Source organism: Lutjanus erythropterus, chromosome 10 (genome assembly GCF_056507025.1).
Source record: "Lutjanus erythropterus isolate fLutEry1 chromosome 10, fLutEry1.hap2, whole genome shotgun sequence".
NCBI classification, from domain to species: Eukaryota; Metazoa; Chordata; class Actinopteri; order Lutjaniformes; family Lutjanidae; genus Lutjanus; species Lutjanus erythropterus.
This window is the reverse complement of record NC_139326.1, coordinates 26,708,191-26,735,197: the sequence shown is the minus strand read 5'-3', so window position 1 is coordinate 26,735,197 and position 27,007 is coordinate 26,708,191. Positions and strand designations below refer to the sequence as shown.

At 39.1% G+C, this 27,007-nt stretch overlaps 1 protein-coding gene across 7 annotated transcripts in view; it reads right to left on the bottom strand.

Annotated features, from left to right (window-relative positions):
• Positions 1–21,096, bottom strand: part of LOC146320528 (uncharacterized) — a 50,666-nt gene extending 29,570 nt beyond the window's left edge. For all 7 annotated transcript variants that reach the window (XM_084728816.1, XM_084728809.1, XM_084728812.1 and 4 more), the window contains exons 1-6: positions 20,038–21,096; positions 11,290–11,391; positions 8,891–9,093; positions 8,236–8,402; positions 5,275–5,409; positions 3,745–3,833 (exon numbers count right to left, since the gene is read on the bottom strand). In XM_084728816.1, the coding sequence (XP_084584942.1) occupies positions 3,745–3,833; positions 5,275–5,409; positions 8,236–8,402; positions 8,891–9,093; positions 11,290–11,391; positions 20,038–20,076 (735 nt within the window). In that variant the 5' untranslated portion in view covers positions 20,077–21,096. The remainder of the gene's footprint in view (positions 1–3,744; positions 3,834–5,274; positions 5,410–8,235; positions 8,403–8,890; positions 9,094–11,289; positions 11,392–20,037) is intronic.
• Positions 21,097–27,007: the final 5,911 nt, after the last annotated feature.

Genomic DNA, 27,007 nt, shown 5'->3' with positions numbered 1-27,007 from the left:
TAATTACACAGAACCTTCAGGAAGCAGTTCTTATGTAGTGCAGTGATAAGGGAACAAGATCAGTAATGTTGTACTTCTAGCAGGAGCAAAATAAAAATAAAAAACTGAAAAATACCAAAAAACTTGAAGTATGTGCAGTTTGAGCAAACGATCTCTAGACCTGACTGACAGAAAAGTTCCATTCTTGTGACGGAAAACTGACAAACTGTATGCAACAATATTTAGAATGTGCATTAAAATAAAGCATCAAGTTGCATGGTAAATATGTATTTTATTCACAGATTCATCTCCATTGTGCCAGTGTCAGAATGTGACACCTTCAGTACAGGTGTTTGTACTGGATATGCTGAATTAAAAAAATCAAACCAAAAAACAAAAATCACATAGCTTCAAAGACAAGTTAATTTAATTGTCGCTAATTGTTCAGCATCATGGAAAACTTTTTACATGATAATTCCTGGGCTCTATTTTGTGCCATTGTAACTGAACATGGAAATAGTATGTAAGAGTAACTGATTAAACCTGATTTCAGCTTCCCAAACGTAAGTATTTTCTTTCTGTGGTATTCTTTGACATCAAACTGATTATCTTTGAGTTGTGGACAGAAAAGAGGACGTCCTCACCATTTCCAGACAAGTTATAGACCAGATAACTAATCGATTAGATGAGAATATAATAAACGATAATAATATTTGCAGCCCTGGCACTGGTTGAAAGTACTTGCTTTTACGTTAAAAATGTAGCACGCATTGATGAGCAGATACAAATGACACACAGAAACATCCACACAGACACTGAAACTCCGTTCACATCCACGTTTCTCTTCCGTAATAGAGGAGCACAGAGACTGACTAATGTGTGTTTGTACAGTATACAACAATACATTAGTCAGTCTATACGATGTGTCCATATCGTTACACCAAACACACTGAAGCTTTTTCTTCTGCTAACTAGGCAATCACAGACAGATTTTTTTTCTTACCCTAAAATCTAAGTCTGTCCTCTTTAACTGCTATCACACATACACACACACACAGACAAAAAACACACTTTGACAAACACATAACACATAAACCATTAAAGACTAATTGAATCTAATTTATTTAGTTTTCTGGAAAGAATCATTTAAGGCAGAACTTCCCTAAGCCCTCCTCAATAAATGACACTCTCATACCGTTTTACTCTCTTTTCAAACACAATTAAAAAATAATATATAAATATATACACACTGCAAATGACATGCATATAAGGAGTTCATTTTGGAGCCCGATCTCAGGTCATTAGTAACCCACCATGACGCTGTGGAGTTGGAGGGTCCGCTGGCGACACAGAGGCCCCTGGCCATTTATTCTATATTAAGTCTCTAATGGGCCCTCTCTCTCTCTCTCTGTCGCTCCTGACACACAGCGTGCAGGCACAGCGCTGGTAAAATATGCACAGAAAGTCCGGCGCACACACACAGACAAAGCCATTCAAATGAATGGTTATTTATTCGCTAAACGAGGATCTGGGTGTTTAATGTTCCTTGGACGTTAGGTAGTTTTCTGGGGGAGGCAGAGCCATACCCCTACGGCTACAGACATCATTTATTTTACACATAGCCTAATACCGCACGCTAGGCAGCCGCTGAGAAAAATGGGCTTTGGAAGTGAGAAGGAGATATAAAAGAAATAATGAATGATTTTTTTTGTGGGGGGGTGGCGGTGGTGGTGGGAGGGGGGTGAACACATTAGAAGTTGCAGCAGGGAGAAAAGCAAGGGGTAGGCTTAGAGGCTTAAAGCATCCTTTGTGTGTGTGTTTGTGTGTGTGTGGCAAGCAAGAACAAGACATCGACAGAGGTAGAAAGACAGAAAAGTCAACACAAACATTCCACAAATGTGTGTGAAAACGTACGTATGTTTCTGCGTGTGTGTTGTGTTTTAAGCTATCAGTGGGGAGGGAGGTGATACCTGGTTGTGTGTGGGGCTTTCAAGCCTCCATCTGCATCTCATCCAAATGCAGAACATCACAACATCAGAGGGGCTCCTTTACTGCATAACAACCCCCCCCCCCCCCCCCCCCAAAATGATATAGCCCAGGTGTGATGTATCTAAAACATTAAAAGTTACTTTAAAAAAAAAAAAAAGAAGTATCATTGTATTACTCTGTTTTGTTTGCAAATCATCTGTGTTCTTTTACTTCTGTCTTTTAAGACACTATACAAGTTATCATAAGCATCTTTGAAAACAGTTAACAAACGGGAGTGAACTGTACAATATCCCATTGTAATCAGCATGATATATTAAAAAGAACTATTCAGGCTAATGAGGCCATTAATTGAAGTAATAAGTGTATTAATTAGCCAATATTTCTATGTCAGAACATTTATCCTCTGATATCATGTGTAGAATTAATAGAAATATCTAATAAAAATACATACATGGAGTTTCTATTTAATTATGACGTATAATGGACACATTTAAAATGTACTTGATGAAGCTGTACATTGTGTTGTGTTATTATTGACATTAAATGGGTCTTTAAACCTGAAACTCCCTCCCAGTGCTCCATCAGCTAACCTGCAGAATAATTAACTTAAAGGGATAGTTTGGATTTTTGGAAGTGCGCAACTTATCCATAATCAGTGATCTTTTTGAATGTTTAATGTTTAGGGTAACCTGAACCCTGCTGTGCAAGTCAGAAAACCCAATGCATTTTTTGAAGCGGGACTGTATTAAGTACTTATCAATAGTTACCTACAGTAGATGGCGGTCGGCACACACTGAGTTTTGAGAAGCAGACTGTGGAAAGCTAAGCAATGTACTGCTCTGGACAGGGTCAGCAGCAGTAAAACACACACACACACACACACACACACACACACACACACACACACACACACACACACACAAAATCAATTATAGTGTAGGCTATATTTAGAATATTTTCACCACTTTATTTTGTTGTCAGACAGTCTTTTCAGATGGAAAACCGCCGTTATATAAACCAAATATCACTCTCTTCAAAGTCACCAGACTCCATTGGTGAAAACAGTCATTTTACCTTGCAGAACATGGGAGTTGCTCATTTACTGCTGCTTCAATCAGTTAGTTTGCTGTTTGTATTATTGTGTGACTTTGTTTAATCAAAACTAACCCTTTAAAACACCAAAGTAACACAATAACACAAACAAAGCAAACAAACTGAAGAAGCGGTATATGAGCAATTCCCATGTTCTGTGAGGTAAAATGATTTCTCTGATCTCTTTTGGCTTTGATGAGAGCAATACAGCAGCTTATATACTGGCAGTTGCCTGTTAGAAAGGACTTTCTGACAGAAAGGTACAGCACTGAAAATATTCCAAAATTAGCATACACTTAAATTGATATTGTTTTTTTTTTTCAGGTGGACCTTTTATTAGGTGGCTGATATACTTTGCTGATGACCCTGTACACAGCAGTACATTACTTAGCTTTTGTACCAGTGCTCCTCTCTACTGTATGTAATATGCTCACCTCATACAACCACACTTCAAAAAAATCTGAATTATTCTTTAATCTTCATTGGGTTTTCTGCCTTCCACAGCTGGGTTGTATTTACCCTAAATTAAACAAGGTCAGCATTGAACTCTCTCAAACATTCAGAAAGCTCTCTCATATTTCAAAAGGAAATTTCATTGGTATATTGGGTCATATTTATCTTTGATAAATTGATTCAACACAAAGCCCTATTCAGGCATTTATGATTTTCATGATGAAGATTTACCTCTATATCCGTGGTCACTGAAGTGAGTGCTATGGTCATCTCTCCATCAGAGAAGTCCTTCAGGTCCATAGTCAACAGCTGCTCCAAGTCTGCATCCAGTCAGCACACACAAACAGACTAACAGTTATATAAAACACACACATAAAGAATACAGAACAATTTCACAACAGAAACACAAAAACACAAGCATGAATGCCCTCTCCAGAGGTGAGAGGTAACTGCAAAAATGTTGCAATACTTGAAAATGTGCCAGTCAACAGCTGAACACAAAGGGAGCCTCCAGCTCCTGGTAAAGGAGTCTGTTTTTTGTTTAAAGCCTCTGCAGCATCTCACATATAGCCCATTCAGACTGTAGAGAACAAAGATGTAATATGACTGACATATCTGACCTGATCTTGATCCAAATGCTGTTAATAATGATGTAAACAGGAAAAAAATAAAACACCTTTCCAGAAATAACACACCTAAAATGACAAAAGACTATGCCAAGGTTAGGCCAAACAACATTGGTTAAGTAAGCGTAATCAGACATGTCCAGCTCATTCTGAACTGCATGTATACTACTAACTCTGGGGCATTTGTGGGCATTTGGCCTCCTAAATCTGTCATTTTTGGCAGTTATGTTACAGTCACTGAGCCTTGCTGCCAATTTACACCAGTCATGGTACTGCAATGAAAAAATCCACTGTGGCCCAAAGAGCATTTTGCATATAGACCACTATTATAAAAGACACATCTGTAAAAAAAAAAAAAAATTGGCAGGATACCTTGAGTGCAGTTAGAGTCAATTATCACAAATCACAATTTGCCTCAGAGGGCTATACAATCTGTACAGTGTATGGCACCCTCTGTCCTTAAGTCCTTGATTTGGATAAGAAAAAACTTCTCAAAAAGGCAAATTTTAACAGAGGAAAAAATGCAAGAAACCTCAGGAAGAGGCCCAGGGGAGAGATCATCCCTCTCCCAGGATGGATACAATAGATGCAATGTGTACAGCACTTATTTTGGCACTAATCAAAAAAACCAATGGAAAAATCCCACTGGCTTTTTGTGGAGAGAACCAGAGCATTGCTAACTTTGGGGTAAGCCTACAAAAATACATCATCCCTGCAATACTCCACTCAGGGCCCTGTAATTGTGCATGCTGGATCACTGGGACACTTAAAGGGAATGAAGCCATCATTAATTTTATTAGCTGTGTGCTTTTCCTGCGATGACAACTCATACTACAACAACAGTCTGTAAACATCTATTATAGTTGATGCTTCACCTGTTGCTGTAGTGTCTGTTATTTGCTTTATATCATAATTTTGTGCCCCCTGTATGATATTATAATATGATGGATTATTCACAATTATTGTCTTCATTATTAACTCAGATAAAGGAGCATACAGGTTATATATTAAGAAACAAACCACATAATCCAAGAGAGAGAGGTTGCATGGCTCTCATTTCTCTCTCTCCCGCTGTACATATAAACTCCACTGTGGTCAATTTTAGTCCAAATGTTCTGTATGTTCAAATATGCACCTTGTAGTTTTGCCTCATCATGTTGACCCACAGTGACGTCACTCCGTTGCTCCAAGGATTTCAAAAGCTCTTCCACTTGTGCTGACCGACAGCCATGTTTGCTCCACAAAGCTTCACTTTGCATCCGCAAGGCCTCTGTAGACACAAAAACACACAAACACATATGGGTGCATCCAGCATGTGCACTATTGTTCAGAAGTTAAGTTCAGTGGGGGGTTTAATGACACAACAAGACAGTGTATTTGATTGGATCATTGATGGGGATGAAACAATATAAAAATGTTCACAAAGTACTGAAACACACACTGAAATCATCAAGTTTCATACTGAAAACCTCAGTGACTTGAAATGGCATCATATCTTTTGCAATATCAGTGTTTTCAGTGATGCAAAACTAAAGCCATGTTGGTGTGTCTGTGTCTGGGACTGTTACTAACTTTGGTTGATACCAGATAGTATTTAATGTGGGGTTTTCAAAGTCCAGTAATCAAGCACAGTTAGCACAATAATTAACATTTGAAATGGTAACACTAACTGTTGGGAATTTTATTATCCTTTATCATGAAGCTGATTGTTGTTTTATCTCTAGTCCTTGATGAATTTCTGCAGAAAAAAAATCTAGAAGCCTGAATTTCTTACGTAAGATAAGTAAGTAGCACTATAAAACAGTCTGGTCTTCAGCCAAGAAGAGCCACACATTGAGTATCAAAATATATTATCTCTTCATTGGATATTCATAGATTTATACTAGATTTTTTTGGTGAAATGGTACCTATACTGGTATCTATATTTATGTACATTTCAGCCCACTGCTATCTGTTCCAGAGACCAATTTCAGTAATGAAGATCCCTGATTGCCAATACTAATCAATAAAAGCCATTAATTACTGAGTGCCCTTTTAACCTTTTGTAATTAGCTCAATAAATAATGTCCTTTTTTGACACACTTTTAATTAAGTTATTGAAGACCAAATTGCTGCCAAGAGCCAGGAAAGACATGGACCTCTGACCAAAACTTGTTACTTACACTGTGTGGAGGAATTCAGCTAAAGTTGGACTTTATACTGTTTGTACACAGTGCCATCACTGTCATACCACAGCAGTTAGTAAATCATTCACATTTAATTAAAGGCAACATCTGGAACTGATCTACTGGGGACAACTTCTGGTTCAAATTTTTAAGACTGTATGCTATTCATGCTCCAAAAAATATTTCCCATTGGTCTCATTTTATTCAAGACACATAAAAATGTGAGGTTTGTTGAAAATGCACAGCAAATGTTAACGCTATATATATAAATAACCGATATTTTGTTAAACCAACTATCAAAAGCTGATGGCCAGTTCAGTATATAGACCCATGACATTTCTATATGTCCTCTTATGAGGATCAGGAATGAGTCGAGCTCCTGGCCTCTTAGGGAATCAGTGAACCTGAAAAGGCACCATCCAAAGAACTCTCACAAAGAAATACGAGCACTGGCCCTCACACAGTCCATCACTGCCCTGCTTGTTCTGTCTGTGTTTCTGGATTTTACATTGCTCTTCTCCTCTCACTCCATCCAACTTAATTCACTTTCCCTCTATCAGACCATTCTCTGTCTGTCTGTGCGTGTAAATCACAGTGAGAGACTCCCCAGCCCAACCTCTACACAGCTGCTTCATATTGACAAATGGGTTCCTGTTCGGCAGACTTTTTTAAGTGACTTAACAACAAGTGCGCGCGCGCACACACACACACACACACACACACACACACTGCAAATTTACTACCTTATCTCTGTGACCCCGTTTACACCTGGTATTGAAATCTGACCCGTATCTGGACGTGTTATTCACATAAGGAAAAACGCACAATAATGCAGTGGTTCTCAAACTGTGGGACGGGCCCCACTAATGAGAGAAAGAGCCACTGCAGGTGGGGTGTGAATTCTAGGCATATATACACAGACACAGCATTGGCTTTTGGACTGTACATCAATGTCGCCGCCATACTGGACAGGGCAAGACTGATCTGAGCTCAAGACTGAGCTGCGTTTTTTCTGGATAAAAACGTTTAGTTCACAACAGATTTCAATAAGTAGTGCTACATTCAAGGGTTTATGAGCTACATGGAGTATGAAAAAAAAAAGTTTTTTTTCTAACTCAGTCCACAGGTCAGTCTTAACTTAATGTGATAAATTCGCCAAATTTACAAATAATGAGGAAAATGTCATGCAAGAAGATTTGCAACATTTATAAAATTTGTCCTAACTCAACAACTCACAAACTCCTGATGAGAACACGTTAAAAATACCAGGTGAAAAAGCAAAGGCAAGATGGGATCGTTTATCATCCAGATAATGTATCCAGATACAGATTCCACTTTAATACCATGACTAAATGGGGTGTTAGGCACCAGATCACAAGTATTCGAAAGTCATCCTTGGTAGATTTAAGTGATGTGATTTGAATTATTACAATGCAGAAAACCATTTAACATAAAATGTATGTTATTACTTAATATTATTTTACTCAGGCCAACAGATACACACATTCTGAGTGACACTAGGGAGTTTTCCAACTCATGCATACAGTACACACAGACACACAGACACAGCTTTGTTCTCCGCCCCACTCTACTTTTTAATGTTTCCTCTATTATTGGCTTTTATCCTTTCAAATATTTACTGATTTCTCTTTAGTTTTTTGAAACAACTTATCTTACTTTAGTACAGAAATATGACTACCTGAGAAAACAGAAACAACTTAAAGAGACTAAACTAACTTAAATAAAAAAAGAGTCACATTACAGGACTTCTTGTGTCTTTTTGCACTCTTCCTTACTCACACTCACCACCCCTCATCTCTCTCTTTCTCCATCTCCTGGTGGGTGTTAAGCGAGTCATGTCAGGGGATTTGTGTGTGTCCTCCTTCATCGCCCCATTACTCCCCCTGGGGGGGCGCCTGCGCCTCCCTCACCTCCGAGAGTCTCCCCCAGTGCTGCTCCGATGTGCTCTGCTGCCTCTTGAAGAATCTCCCTGGCGACTGTTGTCACCGCGGACGATGCCCCATCATCCCCTGCGTCCTGCTGCCCGTCATGATGGACCACTCGCAGGATGCTGGACTCCAGAGTGAGGTACTCAGAGCTAGGAAAGGGAGGAGATGGGGGTGAAGGAGATATGGATGGCCGCAGGGGAAGGAGCGATGATTGTGAGGCATTTGCATAAACATAACTCCCCTTTGGGTCATGAGTGATGAACACACGCAGGCCTGAAATACACACCCAAACACACTCTAAATCTCATTTTTGCATCAACAAATAGAGTCTTCTCAGCCAGAACCCACTGTGTCCGCATATGTTTGTGGTCTGCATGTGTGTGTGGGTGTGTGGGTGTGTGCCTCAGTATCACCTGTAAACACTTTAATCAGTGTTGATCCAAACATAAAACATCCTAAATTCACTCTTTCAGGTAAGGTTTTAATAACTTCCCAGGAGCCTCATCTGTAAAGCAGTTAAAGATTAGCTGAAGTTATCTACAAACTGACTTGCTCTGTGTGTGTGTGTGTGTGTGTGTGTGTGTGTGTGTGTGTGTGTGTGTGTGTTGGCAGGATTTGCATGTGTGAGTGTGTTTACCTATCTAACAGTCCGTCTCTCAGCAGTGTGAGCGAGAGTTTTCCAGTGTGATGAAGCTTCACAAGGTCTACATCGTCCCTCCACAACAGCAAGCTCTCACAAATGTTCACCCTCTGCAGATACCTCACTGTCTCCCCAGGCAACACAGTGTCACATCGCTGCCCGGACAGCACCGGAACACACACATCGCCCGGCGGCTCCTTCTGGGACATAGACACAGTAAATTAAACCTTATTTAAAAATGGAATGAAATTACCACACTTGAAATGAGATGATCCAACAATGTTAAGCAATTAGCATGTTTTATATGATTAGATTAAAGGAACAATATGTAAGACCCTAGTGTTCAAAGTGAGTACTGCAGTCCAAATAGAGTTGTAGCCATAGACTTTATATTAAGTATGTTGAGTCCCTGTCTAATATACGATCTATGGCTGAAGTGAGTTGTATCTCCCTGCTCCTTCCTCCCCAGACTCAAACCTCAGGGACATTGAACCTACACAACAACAACAACAACAATGGTGCAACACTGAAATTTGACAATAACAGGTGATAACAAATGCTGCACTGTACGGTGAGCAGGCGATCATAGCTGTCAGTGTCAATGCAAAGTTTAACCTATCATCCTGACAACAAAAGCCCACTGCTCTACAAATACACACTCTAGAGTTGGAGTTCAGTGGCCACCTGTCTTACTGCCTGACAAACGGCATTATGTTATGCTCCGGTCATCAGGGGAAGAACAGGCCAATGATATTATGATTACATATAGCTCAATTTAACAGTTATACACTAAATCTAATCCTTCTAAAAGATTATTAATGATTTCTTAGGGCTCATTAACAGACACTAACTCATTCAGCAAAGATTCTGTATTAATTTTAGCTCTGTTAATGTGAAACAGGCAATCAAAAATAGAATTTCCACACCAGAAGGGAAATTTTAAAAGAGAACATGTTGGGTGTAGCGGGGTGGTCAAAGAAGCTGGTATGTTAACTTAGCATGTTTCATTAATCTCTGACGACATATCATGGTCAATTTATGATTTATTACAGTGATTAGTATGTAATCACTGTTTTACCACTATAGTGAAAGTATCTTTACACAGTGTCACAAAAGAGAAGTGAATCAAACTTAGTGACATCTCAGTGTAAAAGACGCATCTCTGCAGTTAAAATTAAGACATTTTGGAGCATGTTTAACGTTCTTGGTCTGTTCGACTGTCTGTGAGTGATGCATGAAGATTTTACTCCCTACTGCCATGCCACTGTTTAGCATATGATATATTGGCCAAGATAGCACTTTAGCTTGTACTGACTGCCAGCTGCTTTTAAATAGTTGTTCACTGGGCAAAGAGCCAGATAAAGCCATAACAATATGCCCGGCTTTCGAATGATTGGCATTCTGAAAGATGAAGTTTTGGGAACAAGATAAGGCGATTTGCACAATAGATACCACTGTACCTGAAGTATTAACACAAATTAAACAACAATGTTTATGTATGGATTTATTTGCTAACTTGACAGCCATAAAAGTATACTCTAATCACATATTTGTACAAAAATATTTGATTTTTAATGTGTCATAAATGAACACCATTCTCTCATATTGTAATGAACAGAGGATATTGAGGAGATGCTCACAGCTGGAAAAAAATGTTGATGGTGGTTAAACAGCTCTAGAGAGATCAGAGAAAACAAAGAATTAAGAATATATTTTTAGGAAAATATTTCAGTGTTTATTTGCAAAGTGTAATTGGATATAACATTCCACAGTCACAGCTTGATTGACGTCTAATGTCACATACATTGTATTATTTCCTGTTAACATAAAAAATTCTAGAGTTAGATGAGTGGACAAACATATCTGCTATCAGCAATCATTTAAGTCCATCACCAATTGTTTCTTTTTTGATGGTGATCTTTTTTGGGTGAGTTTTGTTCTTTCATTTTGCTGATTTAAGCAGCTAGTCAGGGACAAAGACTTATTCAGCTGCACTATAAACCTAATGAACCAGAGAACAAGTGGGAGAAAAACCAGCCTGTAGAAACAGAATATTTTCACATCAAACAAGGTGAATGAAGTATTAATTTTGACTAAACCAGAGTTGGTGATTATTGGAACCGTGGAAAGATTAACTAAAACAGTTTTGGTGAGTTTTCTTTTGTTTGAATGAAATGTGATTGACAATAAATTAACAAGGCAATTAAGCTAGTCTTAGTTTGGCAAAAGTAGCTGTAGTAGGTGTAGTTGCAGTTCATGACTTTGTGTTGTTTATTTGTTGGAAAAAATACATAGTGAACTTCATGTAATGAACTCACTCAAAGTTTCTGAAAAAGTAGAACACAGAAAAAACACAGAAAGTTCATGCAGATACACAGACAGACAATTCATATTACCTGACTGAGGTGTAGTGCGAAGCACAGTGTTGCAGCCACAGTGTCAACATCTGGCTCTGGTCCACCTAAAACAGCATGGATGGGACCCTCTAATGCATCTGCCTGGAAACACACACACACACACACACACACACACACACACACACACACACACACACACACACACACACACACACACACACACACACACAAGCTTATTGTGCCTGTGGCTATGTGGCTTTTCATTTCTTAATATGCTTGGCAAGACATCATTCAGTGATACTTAATCTCTTTGTTTTCCAACATCCAACAGCGGAAATAGGCGACAGTACTGTTCATTATTGTTTGATTTGATAGCTGATAGAACTGTATCTTTCGAAACTTGAGCCAGCATGACTGTGTTAGATGACTGCAGCATTTTGTAACCAACACTATGCATTAATAATGAAATCACGGTGCTGCAAAATGTAGCTCATGCTTGAAAGAGAACATTATTCAACACGCACTACACTGGAGGCAAAATCAGTTGTAACAGTGAAGCTACAGTCTGAAATGATAAGAAACTTTTTCACTGTAAACTCAAAGTAACACACTTTGAGAGAAGTGATGAGTTTCATTAATTTCACTAAACAATGCAGACAAACACTCCTCATTTAGGTTAAGTGGACATTAATGGCAGCTCCATTACAGAGATTAAACATTCATCTCCGGGGGAAAAAGGCAGAAAATTAAGTCTATCTCTTTTTAATATGACAGATGTTTTGTGAAACATTCCTGATTTTCATAGCCTGATTGTAGCACTGGTATTTAAGTACAGGTATTTACATAGAGTTACATGGATGCACACATTTATTTTGTATTGTGGGAATGTGAAAAGAAACACTCCATCAAACGTTTTAAGGAATCAAAACATCAGAACAGAAATTAATCTTCAATGACATGCATGCATCATCATCACTGAAAGTAAAAGGAAACAGTACTATAATTTTTGGTAATTGGGAACAAAATCCCCTCAACCATCCGCAGCCTGCACTGGGTGTTCTGTGTCAATCTGTGATGTTTTATCTAAAGCAGATAAGCAGACTCCCTGCCCTGCAGCCTGCACCATTAATCAAGGAGCAAAATGTGGATACAATGAATATCACGTCTATCCTCAGCTCATCTTAATGGGCTTGAAGGATACTCTGATGGGAGAGAATGGAGCAGTGGAGGGAAATTAGCAAGTTTACATAGACATATACTTGTATGAGGCATTGACAACTCATGTTTCCTGCCTAGATTCTTGCAGGTAGCCCAAACTGGCAACCTTATGGTCACAAACTTACTTGTCTTTTAACACTATCTCTTTAACATTGGTATAATACTTTCCAAACTGCATGCTGTACTTAACACACTACTGTCCATTTCTCAAAGAAGGTGATATGTTTATTGATTGCATTCTTCCCATCACAGTGAACAATTATTCACTTTTGTGTTTTCATGAAAACACATTATTATTATGAGAAAATGCAGTTGCATTAAAGAGGTGGCAACATCTGGTATTTACACATTAACAGTAAACTCCTGCAGAAGAGTTCTGTTCATATCCAAGCAATGTTGCTGGAATATGAAACCTGGAAATCAGACTATGACATGTCATGGACCATATTTTGAGAGGAATCACAAGAACTCCAAAAATCACTGTCTGCAGGTGTTGGAGCTGTTAAAAACTGCAGCAGTGACTGAACAGCTTTCCCTTGTGGACAATCTGCAGCTGGCTAGACGTTACTGAATACCAATAGATTGTGAGTCAGTTACAAGCCAGTTCCATGAGAGGCTTTTCATCTAAAACAAAGGAGACTAGATGTTAACTGTGATGGATTGACTATTTTTAATCAGATTTCAAGTCTCTGCAGGATGATTTCATACTATACAGAAACGAACTGAAATCAATACCTGCCTTGAAAGTAGAAAATCCACCTACAAACTCAGTAATGTAAATATAAAGGTGTAGGTAATTGGTTTAAACACTCAATGGTCTTTTGATCACCACCGACTGCAATGACTTTTAAACTTTTATTTAATTTGGAAATCCTGCTTGCTCAAACATCAGTCTGGAAGCTTAGCTGACAATTAGAACATTTGTTATTGTATGTCAAACATATAATGGAGTCTGTTGATTTAAAGGAGCTTAATGCCAGCGATAGATGAATAAAGTACCAGTAATAATGCATACGGAATGAAGTTAATGTCCTATTTCTTTTCAGAGGGCCTCACCAATGAGGCCAGATGGATAAATGAAATGAGGGGAGTAGAATTGAGAGGCCAAAGCACGGTGGTGGGGGTGGGGGAGGGGGGGTGGAGGCTGTTGATTAGACTGAGAATGAGAAAAGGAAGGAGTGTGGTAAGATTGGACGAAGGAGGGTGATGAGTTCAAAGGGGCTTATGAAAAAGAGGCCTGAAATATAGGAAGGATGGACAGCAGGTTGATAAGTCAGACATGTAGAAGAGACGGCAGGAAGGAACAGGAAAAAATGGTGGATAGACAGGTGAAAAAATGTGATAGGGAGAAGACAGAGGAAGAAATAAGATGTGAGGCAAAGAAGTAGAACGGGACCAAGAGAACACTATGGAGAGGGAATCAAAGTGGAAGAGGAGAAGGTGTGTGTGAGAGAGAGAAAGAAGGAGAGGGGGAGGAGGTCTGCAGCCGGTTCCTTCATAGGAGGGAGAGCGAAGGAGAAAAAATCAATACTGGATAGAAAGGAAGTGATGCATTAGCAGGAGAAAAGGCCACTCAGTGTCTGTTATACTGCAGCCGGAGAACATTGGTGTGGGTGTGTTTGTGTGCACGAGCATGCATTGGCCATCTGATATCCTTCAATCTGAGTGCTCTCCCACTGAGCTCTATCCCCCTGTCTCACCACATTTAACCCCTCTGTTCTCCTATTCCCTCTTACGAATCTCATGTAGATGCCCAGCTGCATCTATGTATGTTTTCAGTCAGATATCACTCTTAAATGTGGAGATTTATTCGCTTACAGTAATCACTGCTTGTACAAAAGCTACAGAGATGTTAAATTCAACATTTAAATGTATTCTGGAACAGTAAATCTTTACATGTGTGGTGTTTGCAACCACTGGAGCTACTGGAGCCTGTCTAAAAACATTTGAGTGAGGTCAATCAAACACTTAAAACAAGTCACCCATCCATCACAAAAAGCCACTTCACTATCAGTGTCTATGGGAGTCTCTATTTCAAATGGACAGCACGTCTCTGGACTGTGAGACAAAATGAAGCACCAAGAGGAAACCATTTGCATTACATATAATGCCTACCATGCAGAAACATTTTCACCATTTGTATTACAAAAAACAGAGTGAAATTGAGTCTAGTCTTGGGGAAAAACAACGCTCCTGAATAAATCACAGATTTCTTTGGGTTTGGCTGTTGTTGGAAATATTTGGGATATATGAGTACACAACACAACAAAATATATAACATATTTCTAGAGGTTTCATACATTTTAATGCAGAAATGTTAAATATTACAGTTTTAACCGCTGAGTAACTTGGTAAATCAATGAGGCTTGAAACTCATTGTAACATATGACTTGTTTAAGACTTAAAACTCAAAGTCTACTACTAGGGACTTGACTTTGGTCTTATCAGTCTTGACTTGGGTGTGGAGTGCGAAGACTTTAGACTTACTTGTGACTTGCAAAACAATAAATTGGTCCCACCTCTGATTTGTGTGAAACACAGTATGTTCAGTGAAACAATTGTCATGTTTCTCAAGAAAAAAGAGGCTTCCATTAACTTATGAAAGATGGTATCAATATATTTGGTTCAATCATGGTAATAAATGCTTTTAAAAAGATTGCAGTTTCCATAGCCAACCTTCCTGTTCACATTGGGAGTGCATGGAAAGGCAGTGGAAGGCAATTTGGACCTCTTTTATCTAACAACTCATTTTATGTCTCAATCATTATGTGCTGTAGTAAACATTTATTGGGATGAAAAGTAACAAATGTTAGCACGCCCAAGACACACATAGGGTTTGAAAATTACCAATTTGTTTTAAGGCTGATCAAATTTTGGTACGAAGCACAAAACCACGGCCAGAATCAAAGTGGTCCTAAAACCCTTTTTAGGTGTGTGTGAAGGACAGACGCTGGAAGTCCACTCAGCACATTGCTTCAACTCTGTGCCAAACGATGGGAGAGTGCAGGAGGGAGAGCTGTGGAGCTCTACAGAGAAAAACTGAGCGAGAAAGAAAGATAGGTTCAGTAAGCACTCAGAGCCAGGCCAATTAGAGGTATGGATGTTCTGGACGGTGGCCATCCAGAGAGTGGAGAGAGAGTAGACAGGGAGAATGACAGAGAGTAGAGAGTGGTCAGCAAAACAGCGAATCATCAAAGTTTATATTGGAGAGCTTGGACAGACAGATAAAGTGTGCACAGGTGTGTGTGTGTGTGTGTGTGTGTATGTGTGTGTGTGTGAGAGAGAGCAATGGTTGATAATCATGACATGTGTTACACTTTATCTGAAACCTCCATGACACTCATCAGTTGCCCTCCTTATCAGCCAATTACCCTGCTGTGCTCTGATCTGCGGATTTGCTTCTTTGATCTTTTCTTCCTCTCAGCTTTCCCTATGTTTACGTGAAGAACATCCCAGATAAAAGCTCTTAAATTTCATTCCAGGCAGGCTGTTCGTAATATGCATGTTTAAACTGTGCTGACAGACACCTGTTTACATGAATAAACACAATATTCTGAATACTGTAGCCTGGCTGAAAATATAATTCATTAAGAGAATCAAGCAAATACAAACATGCACCCTGGGTAATATCAGCTACGTAGTAACAGTATACTTATGTAAATATTAACACATTTTCTCCAGTATTTCTTTAACCAAAATTTGTTTTCATGTTCATTACGTTCTACTTGTACACATGTACCTACCTACACTTGTTAATTTTTAAGAGGGGTTATGGACCAGGCTTGTTCATTTATCTGAAACTAGCTAAGTGACTCATGAACTACTTTTGTAGTTCTGTAGTCTTTAGTACCCCCATAATAATTAACAGTACATTATAGATCCAGGAACTAACAAGAGGGTGTGACTCAGAGAAATGTTGCAATTGAAAATGTCTGTGCTACTTCAGCACACATTCTAACTTGCCAAAACCTTAGTGAGAGTAAACTAACGTAATTCACTAAAAGAGTGTTCTGCCCCTTCTCTCTCTGCTAGTGTGGGATGGATTGGGGGTGGATGTCAGTTTCTCAAGGGGGATGCATTTTGGTCATTTTGTTAGCAAGGGGGACGGCACATCGCCTTCTGCCTATAATGTTTAATCACCTATGGGCAAGTGATGTACAGTACTTCCTGTGAAATATTTGTCTCAGGCCTGGGTGCTAAAACAATAGTGATATGTATTCCCAATAGACACTTAATCAATAGCAACGAGAAAATCATTCAATAGAATATTCAATAGTTTCACTTCAATGCATTGCAGGCAACAGCCAAGAAAGCACATAACAAATACACCCTGGCTCTTAAGCAGCCTATCATATCCTTTGATAATGGAGCATGCTAGCTAGAGCGACCCACACGCAGTTAATCATTTAACAGGTGTATTGTTTGGTTGCACAATCAACATGTGACACAACAACTGAAACAATGTAGAGTGAAAAAAACGAATGCAGACATGAGGAAATTGTTAAATATTTTATTGTGATATATATATAGCTATATCACTCAGCCCTAATTTGTCTGATGTTTGACATGCACACAAAATGTATGCACCTTATCTTGTGGGTGACTAACAGTATGAAGTACATACAGATTGCACATGCACTATCTCTACTACTAAATGGACTTTTGTCATCTGCCATTTGCAAGGTGCAAGAGTGAATGCTGAAGCTCAGTCATTAAAGTCATTAAAGTAATCAGACAACCTGGTCTTTTACACTTTAAAATACAGTAGTACGCAGCGCACATGACACAATCTAATTTTGTGAGTAGGTGATAGACCAGTCCATCCTATTAACCTCTGTGGAGAGCAACACCATAGTTAGATGGCCTTGGTTGTCATGGCAACAAACCAGTAAATCAGTGATTAATGTTATTAAACACTGGCAGTTTGGTTAAGTTTCAGCAACAAAACTACTACTATGACATTTAGGAAAAGTTCATAATTTGGATTCCAGTAAGTCCAATAAGTATATTACGGTATGGTACATAAGTCAAGTGAGGCAAATCAGGTGACACCAGTAACATTATGTCACTTAAATCCTTAAATAACATGATTTGTGGTTTCACATTGGACACAAACCCTGTTAAAGTCCTCCATACATGGACCTTTTCGCTCCTTCTATAATGTCTGAAATTTTATGCATAGTAATTTGATGCACCTGCTCTTCACAGACATTAATGGGAAAGACTGGCAAATCACGTGCATACAAAGTTGGACTTATATGCACTACACACTGCCTGAGAGAATAAAGTTGTGTTGTTTGCACACAGACTGGAGAGACTAGGCTTTGTGAAAAAAAGGCAATTTGAATATCTGATATTCTAGACCACTTGGCACACTCCATCTGCTGATGAAGATCATGTGAAATGATCAAAAGATTCAGAACTGCTGCTACATGGATCTTAAGGTGAGATTCTTTTGTCAACCACATGGACTATGTTTAGGATGGCATTTTCCCTGTTAACTTTGAAAAAAAGGGACAATATTGCCTGCAAAAAGTGGAGGTTGCTTGATGAGATAAACTGAAAGTAAGTAATAATTATATTACAAGAAACTGATATGAATGAAAAACATTAGTAAATCATGTGTGCATAATAATGAACATTGTCACTGACTATTACTGTTGATGAGAATGATGATCTGGTGTTGATGACGGTGGATGATGGTTGTACTGAGGATTGTGGTTATGTTTGTATCTATAACATTGATGCCATATAACCACTAACATATACTACTGCTGTGACCTAACATTGATGTTTACACTCTTTATTATGGTGCTGTGCTCCCCCCTTATTCTGTACTGCCTTGGCATGTATGACTTTTCCTATTGTCCTACCTGTTGTCTGTCTTATATGTAAGGAGGCCCTCAGTTTCCTCTTTTTTTTCTTCTTTGTATTGTATGCATCTAGATGTACACACCGCAATAATTAATCAATTAGTTGTCAACATTAATCAGCAGTTTTGAAAATTGATTAATCGTTTTGAGCCTTTTTTTTTTTTTTTAAAGAAATATACCAATACCAATATTATTGGATTCCATCTTATTAAATTTATGAATATTTCCTTGTTTCTGTACTCTCTATGAAAGTAAGACATTTGAGGACATCACCTTGGGCTCAGTGATCAACATTTTTCACCATTTTTTAAAATTTCACGGACCAAGCAACTACTCAATTAATCCAGAAACTGATCAACAGATTAATCGATGATGAAAATATCATTAGTTGCAGCCCTAGTTGGTATCTATGAGCATGCTGATGTTGGTTTTATATATAAGCACTTATATATAGGCCTAGTACTCCCATTGAAGTTTACACAATTTATTATGGTGCTGTGCTCTTCCTACATTCTGTATTGCCTTGAGATGTATGCCTTTTCCTGTTGTTCTACCTGATGTCAGTCCTGTATGTATGTATGGTGGCACCGCCTTGAGGGATTACATAATAAAATATTTTGTATGGTATATGTATGAATGTACAAACACACGTTGTGTTTTCCCACCTCTTTTTAATGTATAAAAAACAGGACCAAGTTCAATAGCTTAAACAGCAAAATGATATGTAGGAGCAAGTATGTGTTGGCTCTCCAGTGGCCATCAGGAGGAGGAGACGAAGTTATTTCTGAACAGTTCCTGACATTAACTGCCTGGGCATGTTCCCATCAGAGGAACTGAATGAAAAACACAAGCCAGTAAACTCAGCCAAAACATGAATGCAAAAATGCCTGAAGTGCAGCTGTGCCGATATCAACTGAGCACTGAGTCATCACAAATACTCTTTGGAGGTGAGAATGCATGTGTTCATCATTGCTCAGAACCTTTGAAAGAGTCATAGCCATGCACTGCAACTGATAACCTGGTCATGCCATTTAAACAAGCACATAGAAAGAGCAGTATGAGGAGCTCTATAGCCCATAGCCTCAGGGCATGTGCATCAATCCATGAAAGGCTCCCTGATGTGACCGTCTGTGCAAATGTTGCAGGGCTCTGTAAATGTATACAGGCCAGGACTGTATACAGAGAATACAACCACACATCTATAACCTGAAACAATATGCAAGTAGCTATGTGTGCCCCCACAGGCTCCACAGTCATTTAGTCTATATAAATTAGGTTGTTAAGTATTTGCATGAGTCTTTTTTTTTATGTGTGAGCAGATATCCAGTCCTGGATCAAATGCAAATTGTGAGTCAGTATCTGCAGAGGAAGGAAGGACAGCCTCTGGCTAAACTTGTTGATGTCACGCCTCCCCCTCATTAGAAACCAGCACCTCATTCAAATTCACACACTGACGCTGCTGGAAACACAACGAGCTTATTGTACGGGGCCAAACACGCCTTCCTTCCCCCTGTATAATGTCATATTGTCGATCTACAGGTGCTTGGGGGACCAAAAGGGACGTGAGAGGCTTTTTCCAGCAACAGGAACGCAGCCTGTAGCACGGCGGTATCACAGCCTTCTCGTCATGGTCTCATTCATTATTGCATTACACCCACAAGCTGCTTTTTAACGCCGCTGAAGGCTCTGAACTCACCCCGAGTCTGTTCTGGACCCTCCGCAGATACTCTTCCATGTCGGCCTGCGTCGCTACGGTGCCGCTGCAGATCTCTCCATACACCAAGTTACACCAATGAGGCTGCTGACGTGTGTGTGTGTGTGTGTGTTTTCTGTCCCCCGCTGCGCTCACACTGCAGCACTCTCTGCCGCTCGTCCTCCCCTTCTTCTCTACGGGGTGAACCCACAACACCGAGCAGAGCAGTGGGTGTGACTGACGGCAGGAAGAGGAGATCCGACCGACGGAGGCGCGCTCGGTGATTCAACCGCGCTCCCTGCGGTAGGGAGCCCCCCCGACCGCCCACGCACACACACACACACACACACACACACACCTATCCTATCCTATCCCGTACACCGTACACAGCCTCAGCGTCCACCAATGGAAACACGTAGTGAGTGTAGTGAATGATAAATAGCGGCGCACCAGCACCACGGACAGCAGCCTTTTCACACTGGCGCTGGGTTCAGTGTTGATTTCAGCGCCTGTACACACTGAAAACATATCGGCGTGCCGCAATTTGCCGCAATGTGATCAAAAACCGGAGCCAGAATCGAAGTGCACCGCAGTGCCTTGTGTGTGTGTGTGTGTGACAGGGAGCACTTTAATTAATCTGAAAGATGGCCTGTGAGTAACAACCAGACAAGACGGAGAAGACAGAAGACCCGAAGACAGAAACACATACACACACTGGAAAGCTGGCCAGCGCTGAAACTTTAATATTCAAAATGGACAAGTAATTTATCACTGGGTCATGGTGCCACGGGGGTTTATCTTTTTATATATTAGTCTCTTTATTTCTCTCTTCGAAAGCTTACTCTTTTTTTAGACTTTCAGTCAAATCAGCTTTACAGAAGTTTTGCTTTAATCTAATTTCATCTGTTTCTGGTTTGGTTTTGTAATCTGTGATTGTCTTTGTTGCAGCCTATTGTACAAAACCTAATTCCAAAAAAAGTTGGGATGTTGTGTAAAATGTAAAAAAAACATAATGCAGTGGTTTTCAAATGCTTCCCATCCCTATATTAAAATAATTGATCAAAAGGCAAGATATTTAATGTTCAAACTGTGTAACCTCATTGTTGTCATAAATATGCACTCATTCTGATTTTTTTTTAATTTTAAAGATTATTTTTTTGTGTTTTGCCTTTATTCATAGAACAGCTGAAAATATGTCAGGAAAGGGGATGACACGCAGCAAATAGGCCACAGGTGGGAATCGAACCAGTGACCGCTGCAGAGCCTCAGTACAGCCTCAGCACACAGGGCACACTCTCCACCAACTGAGCTTTAGGGTTGCCCCCATTCTGAATTTGATGCCTGCAACACATTCCAAAAGAGTTGGGACAGAGGCAGGTTTAACACTGGGTTACATCACCTTTTCTTTTAACAACGCTCAGTAGGTGTTTGGGAACTGAGGACACTAACTGTTGAAGTTTTGAAAGTGAAATTATTTCCTATTTTTGCCTGATTTATAACAGTTCTCAACAGTCCAAGGTCTCTGTTGTTGTATTTTGCACTTCATAATGCACAACACATTTTCAGTGGGAGACAGGTCTGAACTGCAAGCAGGCCAGTCTAGTACTTGAACTCTACACTAACACACCTCCATACCATCACAGATGCTGGCTTTTGAAGTTCATGCCGGTAACAGTCTGGATGGTCCTTTTCTTCTTTAACCCAGAGGACACGGTGTCCAATGAAATGTGGACTCGTCCACAGTACACTTTTCCATTTTGCAGTTTCAAGTTCGCAGCTTTTCTGGATGTTGCTGATAAATGCCCTTCACTTTGCATAGCGTCTTAACTTGCATTTTATAGATGCAGCAACAAACTGTGTTTACTGACAACAGTTTTCAGAAGTGTTCCTGGGCCCATGTAGTATCTTTTATACTGTGGGTTTTCAATGCAGTGCAGCCTGAGGGGTCAAAGGTCACAGGCATTCAGTGCTGGTTTTTGGCTCCATCTGTATATTTTTCTAGTATATCAGTATATTTACTACCAGTACTCCTGTCCTGGAGTACATGGCCCTCAATGTTGTCATGATACTGGAATTTCTAATTTCAATGTGATACTTTGAAACATATAGATATCGATGCCATTTTTGATACCCCTGGGAAAAACTGACTAAGCATTGAGGGCATAGCATTTTAAAATTTTATTTAAAGATAGATATAACAAGGCTATAATATGACAACAGCTATAGTAAATGAGACAAGAGATGAGAAGATGACAGCACATTGGGTGAGTGAGAGGACGCTGCAGTCATGTGTGTCAATTCACTGTCAAAAAGAAAAAAAATACTATTTAAAGCATTTCAAAGATTCAGTATTTTTGACATTACTGTCCCCAAGGTTTCTTTGGGTCACTGCAATAATTATATTGAACATAATTTAAAGGAAACTTTTAGTGTGGCAGTCCAGTCAGTGTTGATAGTAAATATAGTTAATTGACCCATTAAATTCATCAGTGCTATATTGACAGAGACTGACTGCTGCCATATCTGTTCTTAGCGTATTCAATGATGTCACTGTGATGTTGTTGGTGTTAAGGAAGAACTAGTCCACAGTACAAGACTGGTGTCAGGGACACAACATTTGATAGTAATGCAGGAACTGCCTTTTTGGTGAAACTGAAGCTTTTGGGGCACCTGCAGTTATGTGCTTTTCTGTGTTGGTAATCCAGCCTTGCATTGTATAAGTCTCAACCAGAGACTGCATGTGGAAAGGGACCACCTGAGAGCTCCCCAAAAGTGAAGCCAAAGCAACTTGGTCACAGTATAAGACATAAATCCTTTCTCCCCAGTTTCAATGGATAGACCATAGGCCAGTCTAAAAGACAGAAGTACACGTCAAATACATTTTTCCCAAAGATGGTGGGAGCTCCAACCCTTATCACTACTTTTCAGACTCTAGATACAAATTATGTCACTAGCAAAAGATGGCAGTGCTTGTATCTGGGATATTTTGGCTTCATTTTTGTCCAGTGGGAGGAAGTGGAGACACATTGTCCATCTTTTATTTATGTCAGTGGACTTGACTTCCAAAATGAAATTATGCAAGTTTTGGAATGACCACTAGTCTACACAGTGGCACTGAAAAGAGTAACTGAAATAAAATGATGGAGGGTTTTTTTTTTGTTTTTTTTGCTATTAACAACAACACACATCTCTATACTGAGTTAGCATTTTCAATACAGTATAGACAGTCCTCTTTACCAACATGCAGCTCAGCACAATAGTTACTGACATAACTGATCATAATTGTAAAATGCAACACAAACACATTTCAGAATCAACTCTTGTACAGACAATAACAGAAGTGCACAAAATGAAACTTAAGTAATTCCAGTAATGCAATACAAACCCATTCACTAAACATACTCGTATAGGACAGCTACAGGTAGAGAAATACAACCGTACTAATCAACCCTGTCTTTTGCATTTGGTCATAAGTTCTCATCCACATCACACTTTCTGTCCGCTCCTCTACTATAATTCACCTGGGAAAGAATCTTTTTGCATGCCTCTGCAGACATCCAGCATTCATTGCATGCAATAGGGACAACTGATCATGTGGGTGGTGGTCATAAACCTTTCCACCTCCATGAGGAGAAGAATTCCTCTATGTGGTTGAGGAAGGGAGTAAGAGAGAAGGAAAAATGCATCCTTGGATGGGCTAAACATCACTCTTTGACTAGAAGAGAACAGTGAAAAGCCACATCATCCCATCAAAGACATTCTGGATTCCACCTCACCTGTCCCCTTTTCTCACTTGACACAAGTCTTGAAAACAGGCTCATGATTTTGTATGTCTCAGTTAGGAGTTTATCTTTTTTTTTACAGATTCACAGAAGTAGCAGAATGTAGTAAATTCCAGTTTAATTTACAGTGATTTTGTTTTATGTCTGGCTTTGAATGTAAATGTAACCTTTTTTTCAAAAAAGTATGTAAAATAGGGTGTAAATACACATGTGGTGGTTGATTTTGACGAACAAACTAATTTGAAAGATGCGGTCACTGAATGCATTTTGTGTCAAAGCAATGAAAAGTGATGCACAGTTGGGTCCATATTGTTGTGCTGCTTGTATGATGAGTTTTGAATGTTACCAATTCTTAAAAAAAAATGGGAATTACAAGACTGGAATAGATGAAAACTGTTTTTATAGGAGGTCTCAGAAGGACAAAATGTGAAGTTGTAACACTGGAACACACCTGTAACAGTAACACTCAATCATGTGCATGTGTAACTGTATGTGTGCACCACATTTGTTGGAATCCACCCTAGCCTAACTCATTTTACCGCAGTAAGTAATCTCTAAAAGATGTCATGGTCTCCCACTTGTGGTGAAGGCACTGATACACTGGTCTTACAGTAATGGAGGCTGTGTTAGTGCACTATAAATGTAGGGAGCCAAAGGGTCTTTGCTCTCTCACACCACAGTCAGTTCAGACATAATCAATATGACTTCCGGTCACAATCTTCAAAATAAAGCCCTTATTGATTTTTTAAGTAATACAGAATGAGAATAAAGTGATACTACATTTATAAATATATACTGTGTATTAACAAAGGAATCATTAGTATGGTTTCTGAAACATGTCTCTGCATGTTGCACCAGAACAACTGATCCAAACTTTGGTGTACTCACTTTCCCTAAACATGGCTTTGTTACTTTTTCCTTCAACTTGTAATTTATTTCCCTAGATGTATTTCATAAAGCCCTTAAAAATGAGCTTGAACTTGCTAAATTAAAACTGTCAATATTAGGCCAAGCAGAGAAAACAATAATGACAATAAGACCTATTGTAGAATTGTAGAATTTCCATTTGAGATAAAGTGTGTCATGTTCCTGATGCAAAAAACCTGTGTGATATAATAAACATAAATTAATGAGACCCTCTGTCTCTTTCTTTTCCTGTGTGATTCTTCAGTGTTGATGTAACCTCCAATACAGGGATTCTCAAACATTTCATGTCAAAGATCCCCAAAACATATGCACATTTGTTTCTTTGTTAATACAACTTTACAAAAGTGTTAAAATATTATGTCCTTCTTTTTGACTACAATACAACAGCACCACAAACTATAGTCTATTAACATGTCTCTTGAATTAAAGCTAAAAGAAAAACAAAACTTATTTAGTCTATTGATTTGGATTCCATTATATTATCAGGTATTGCTTGTCCTCCCCTGTAACACTGTAATATGCTATGATGAGATATTACTCAGAATGATGGTGCAAATTCAAAGTATCTATTTGTATATAATGCAGACACAAGTGTGCAATGTGAAATACAGCCCAGTTGATGTGATATTATTGATCCATCACAGTTATATTGATCTGTGTTAGCAAATACAGTATGCTGTCTGCCTATATGAAACCTTTTTTTTTTAACAGAACATGATACAGATTATTTTTATGTGCTAACTTTATATATAGCATTCTGTGTACAGTTGTACTTGTTTTTTGTATGTGTATGTTTTAATTAGTCATTTACAATGATTAAAAATACCTGTTTCAGTGCCCTGATGTCATTTTGGACAATTAAGTGTATTATTAAACTGTACTATATATGTTACATTGGTATCAGCCCTAATGTGAAATTGTTCATTAAGTTTGGGCAAAAGAAATAAGCAAAAACAAAGCTCATGGATAATAACTATTGTTCTGGTGATACTTTTCTTAGTGTTGTGAAAGTTTAAGGTCAGAGAGTGTGGGAATAATAAAAGACTGAAAGCTTTAAGTTTGCCGCTGTGATGAATAATGATAGTTTTACCTGAGCTGACTGAGAAAACTCTTGCAGGCAACAGGCAGACACACTGCAGCTTTGATCCATTAATGCGCTTGCCTGCTCGCTCTTTTATGGGGAAACAGAAAGATCTGTCGTATTTCGCCTCTAAATAATTTCCCATTATACACAAGTAAGGCTTACAGCGTCTGCACAACAGTCCTGAACTGGTTTAATTTTCCATTGAAAACAATAGGCCTCGCTAATTGATTTTAATGGCTCTCTCCGCGACGATGCGCCCCTTATGACTTGGAGAGAGGTCTTTAAGATTATTATTATTAGTATAATTGCCATTACCCCCACACTTTCCCTTTGCGAATGGGAGACAGAGAAAGAATATCTTTGCCCTTAAGCTGAACAAATAATTATTAGAGACAGGAAACAAACAGACGACCGTCACTCACACACACACATACACACACACGCGCGCGCACACACACCTTAGACTAGACCCCCTCCTGGCGACCCTCATTCCCTCCGCCGCCCTCTTCGTGCAGCGTGCCGCTTGTAATTTATGCAAAATTAATTGATACATCTTTTATAATTGATGTGCTGTAAACTTAATGAGTAATTTATGTAATTAGTCAATTAAGGATAATTCCAGCATATGTTCCGTATGCCCAGAAGGTGTGCTTTACAACTAGTTATTTGTCCAGGAGTTGGGTGCAGGCGAACACTGCCGTAGACTACCTAATTAATTTTGTTATGCAGATCAGCCACGGTGTCTATTTAACGGCCCCCTTTGTGAAAACAGATTTAATATTGATCTTTCCCGGGCGTTTAAAGAGGATGCTTTTACCCGCGTTGGCCTCTGAGGGCCTCAGAGTTTCAAAACTCATTTTTCAGGCGCCAGGAAAACAATTATATGCAAAGAAAACAAAAAAACACAAGCACGACAACGACTGTCTTTATTTAGCAGCGAATATAAAATGTTCGCTCGTTTTCAAGCCAAGTGGCACTAAAAAGTGATTTCCTTGCAATTACATGATGTCTTTAAAATATGCTCTCCGTCGACACAGTTGACCTTTTGAGTGGGCTTGAAGGACTCAGACAGAACGGGAGAGATACAGCAGCTAATTAATTGACACAGTTTTGAATATTCATACCTAATACAGCGAGCTTGCCCTTAATTACATTGTTGGACTTCTCTCCTAGGAGGCTA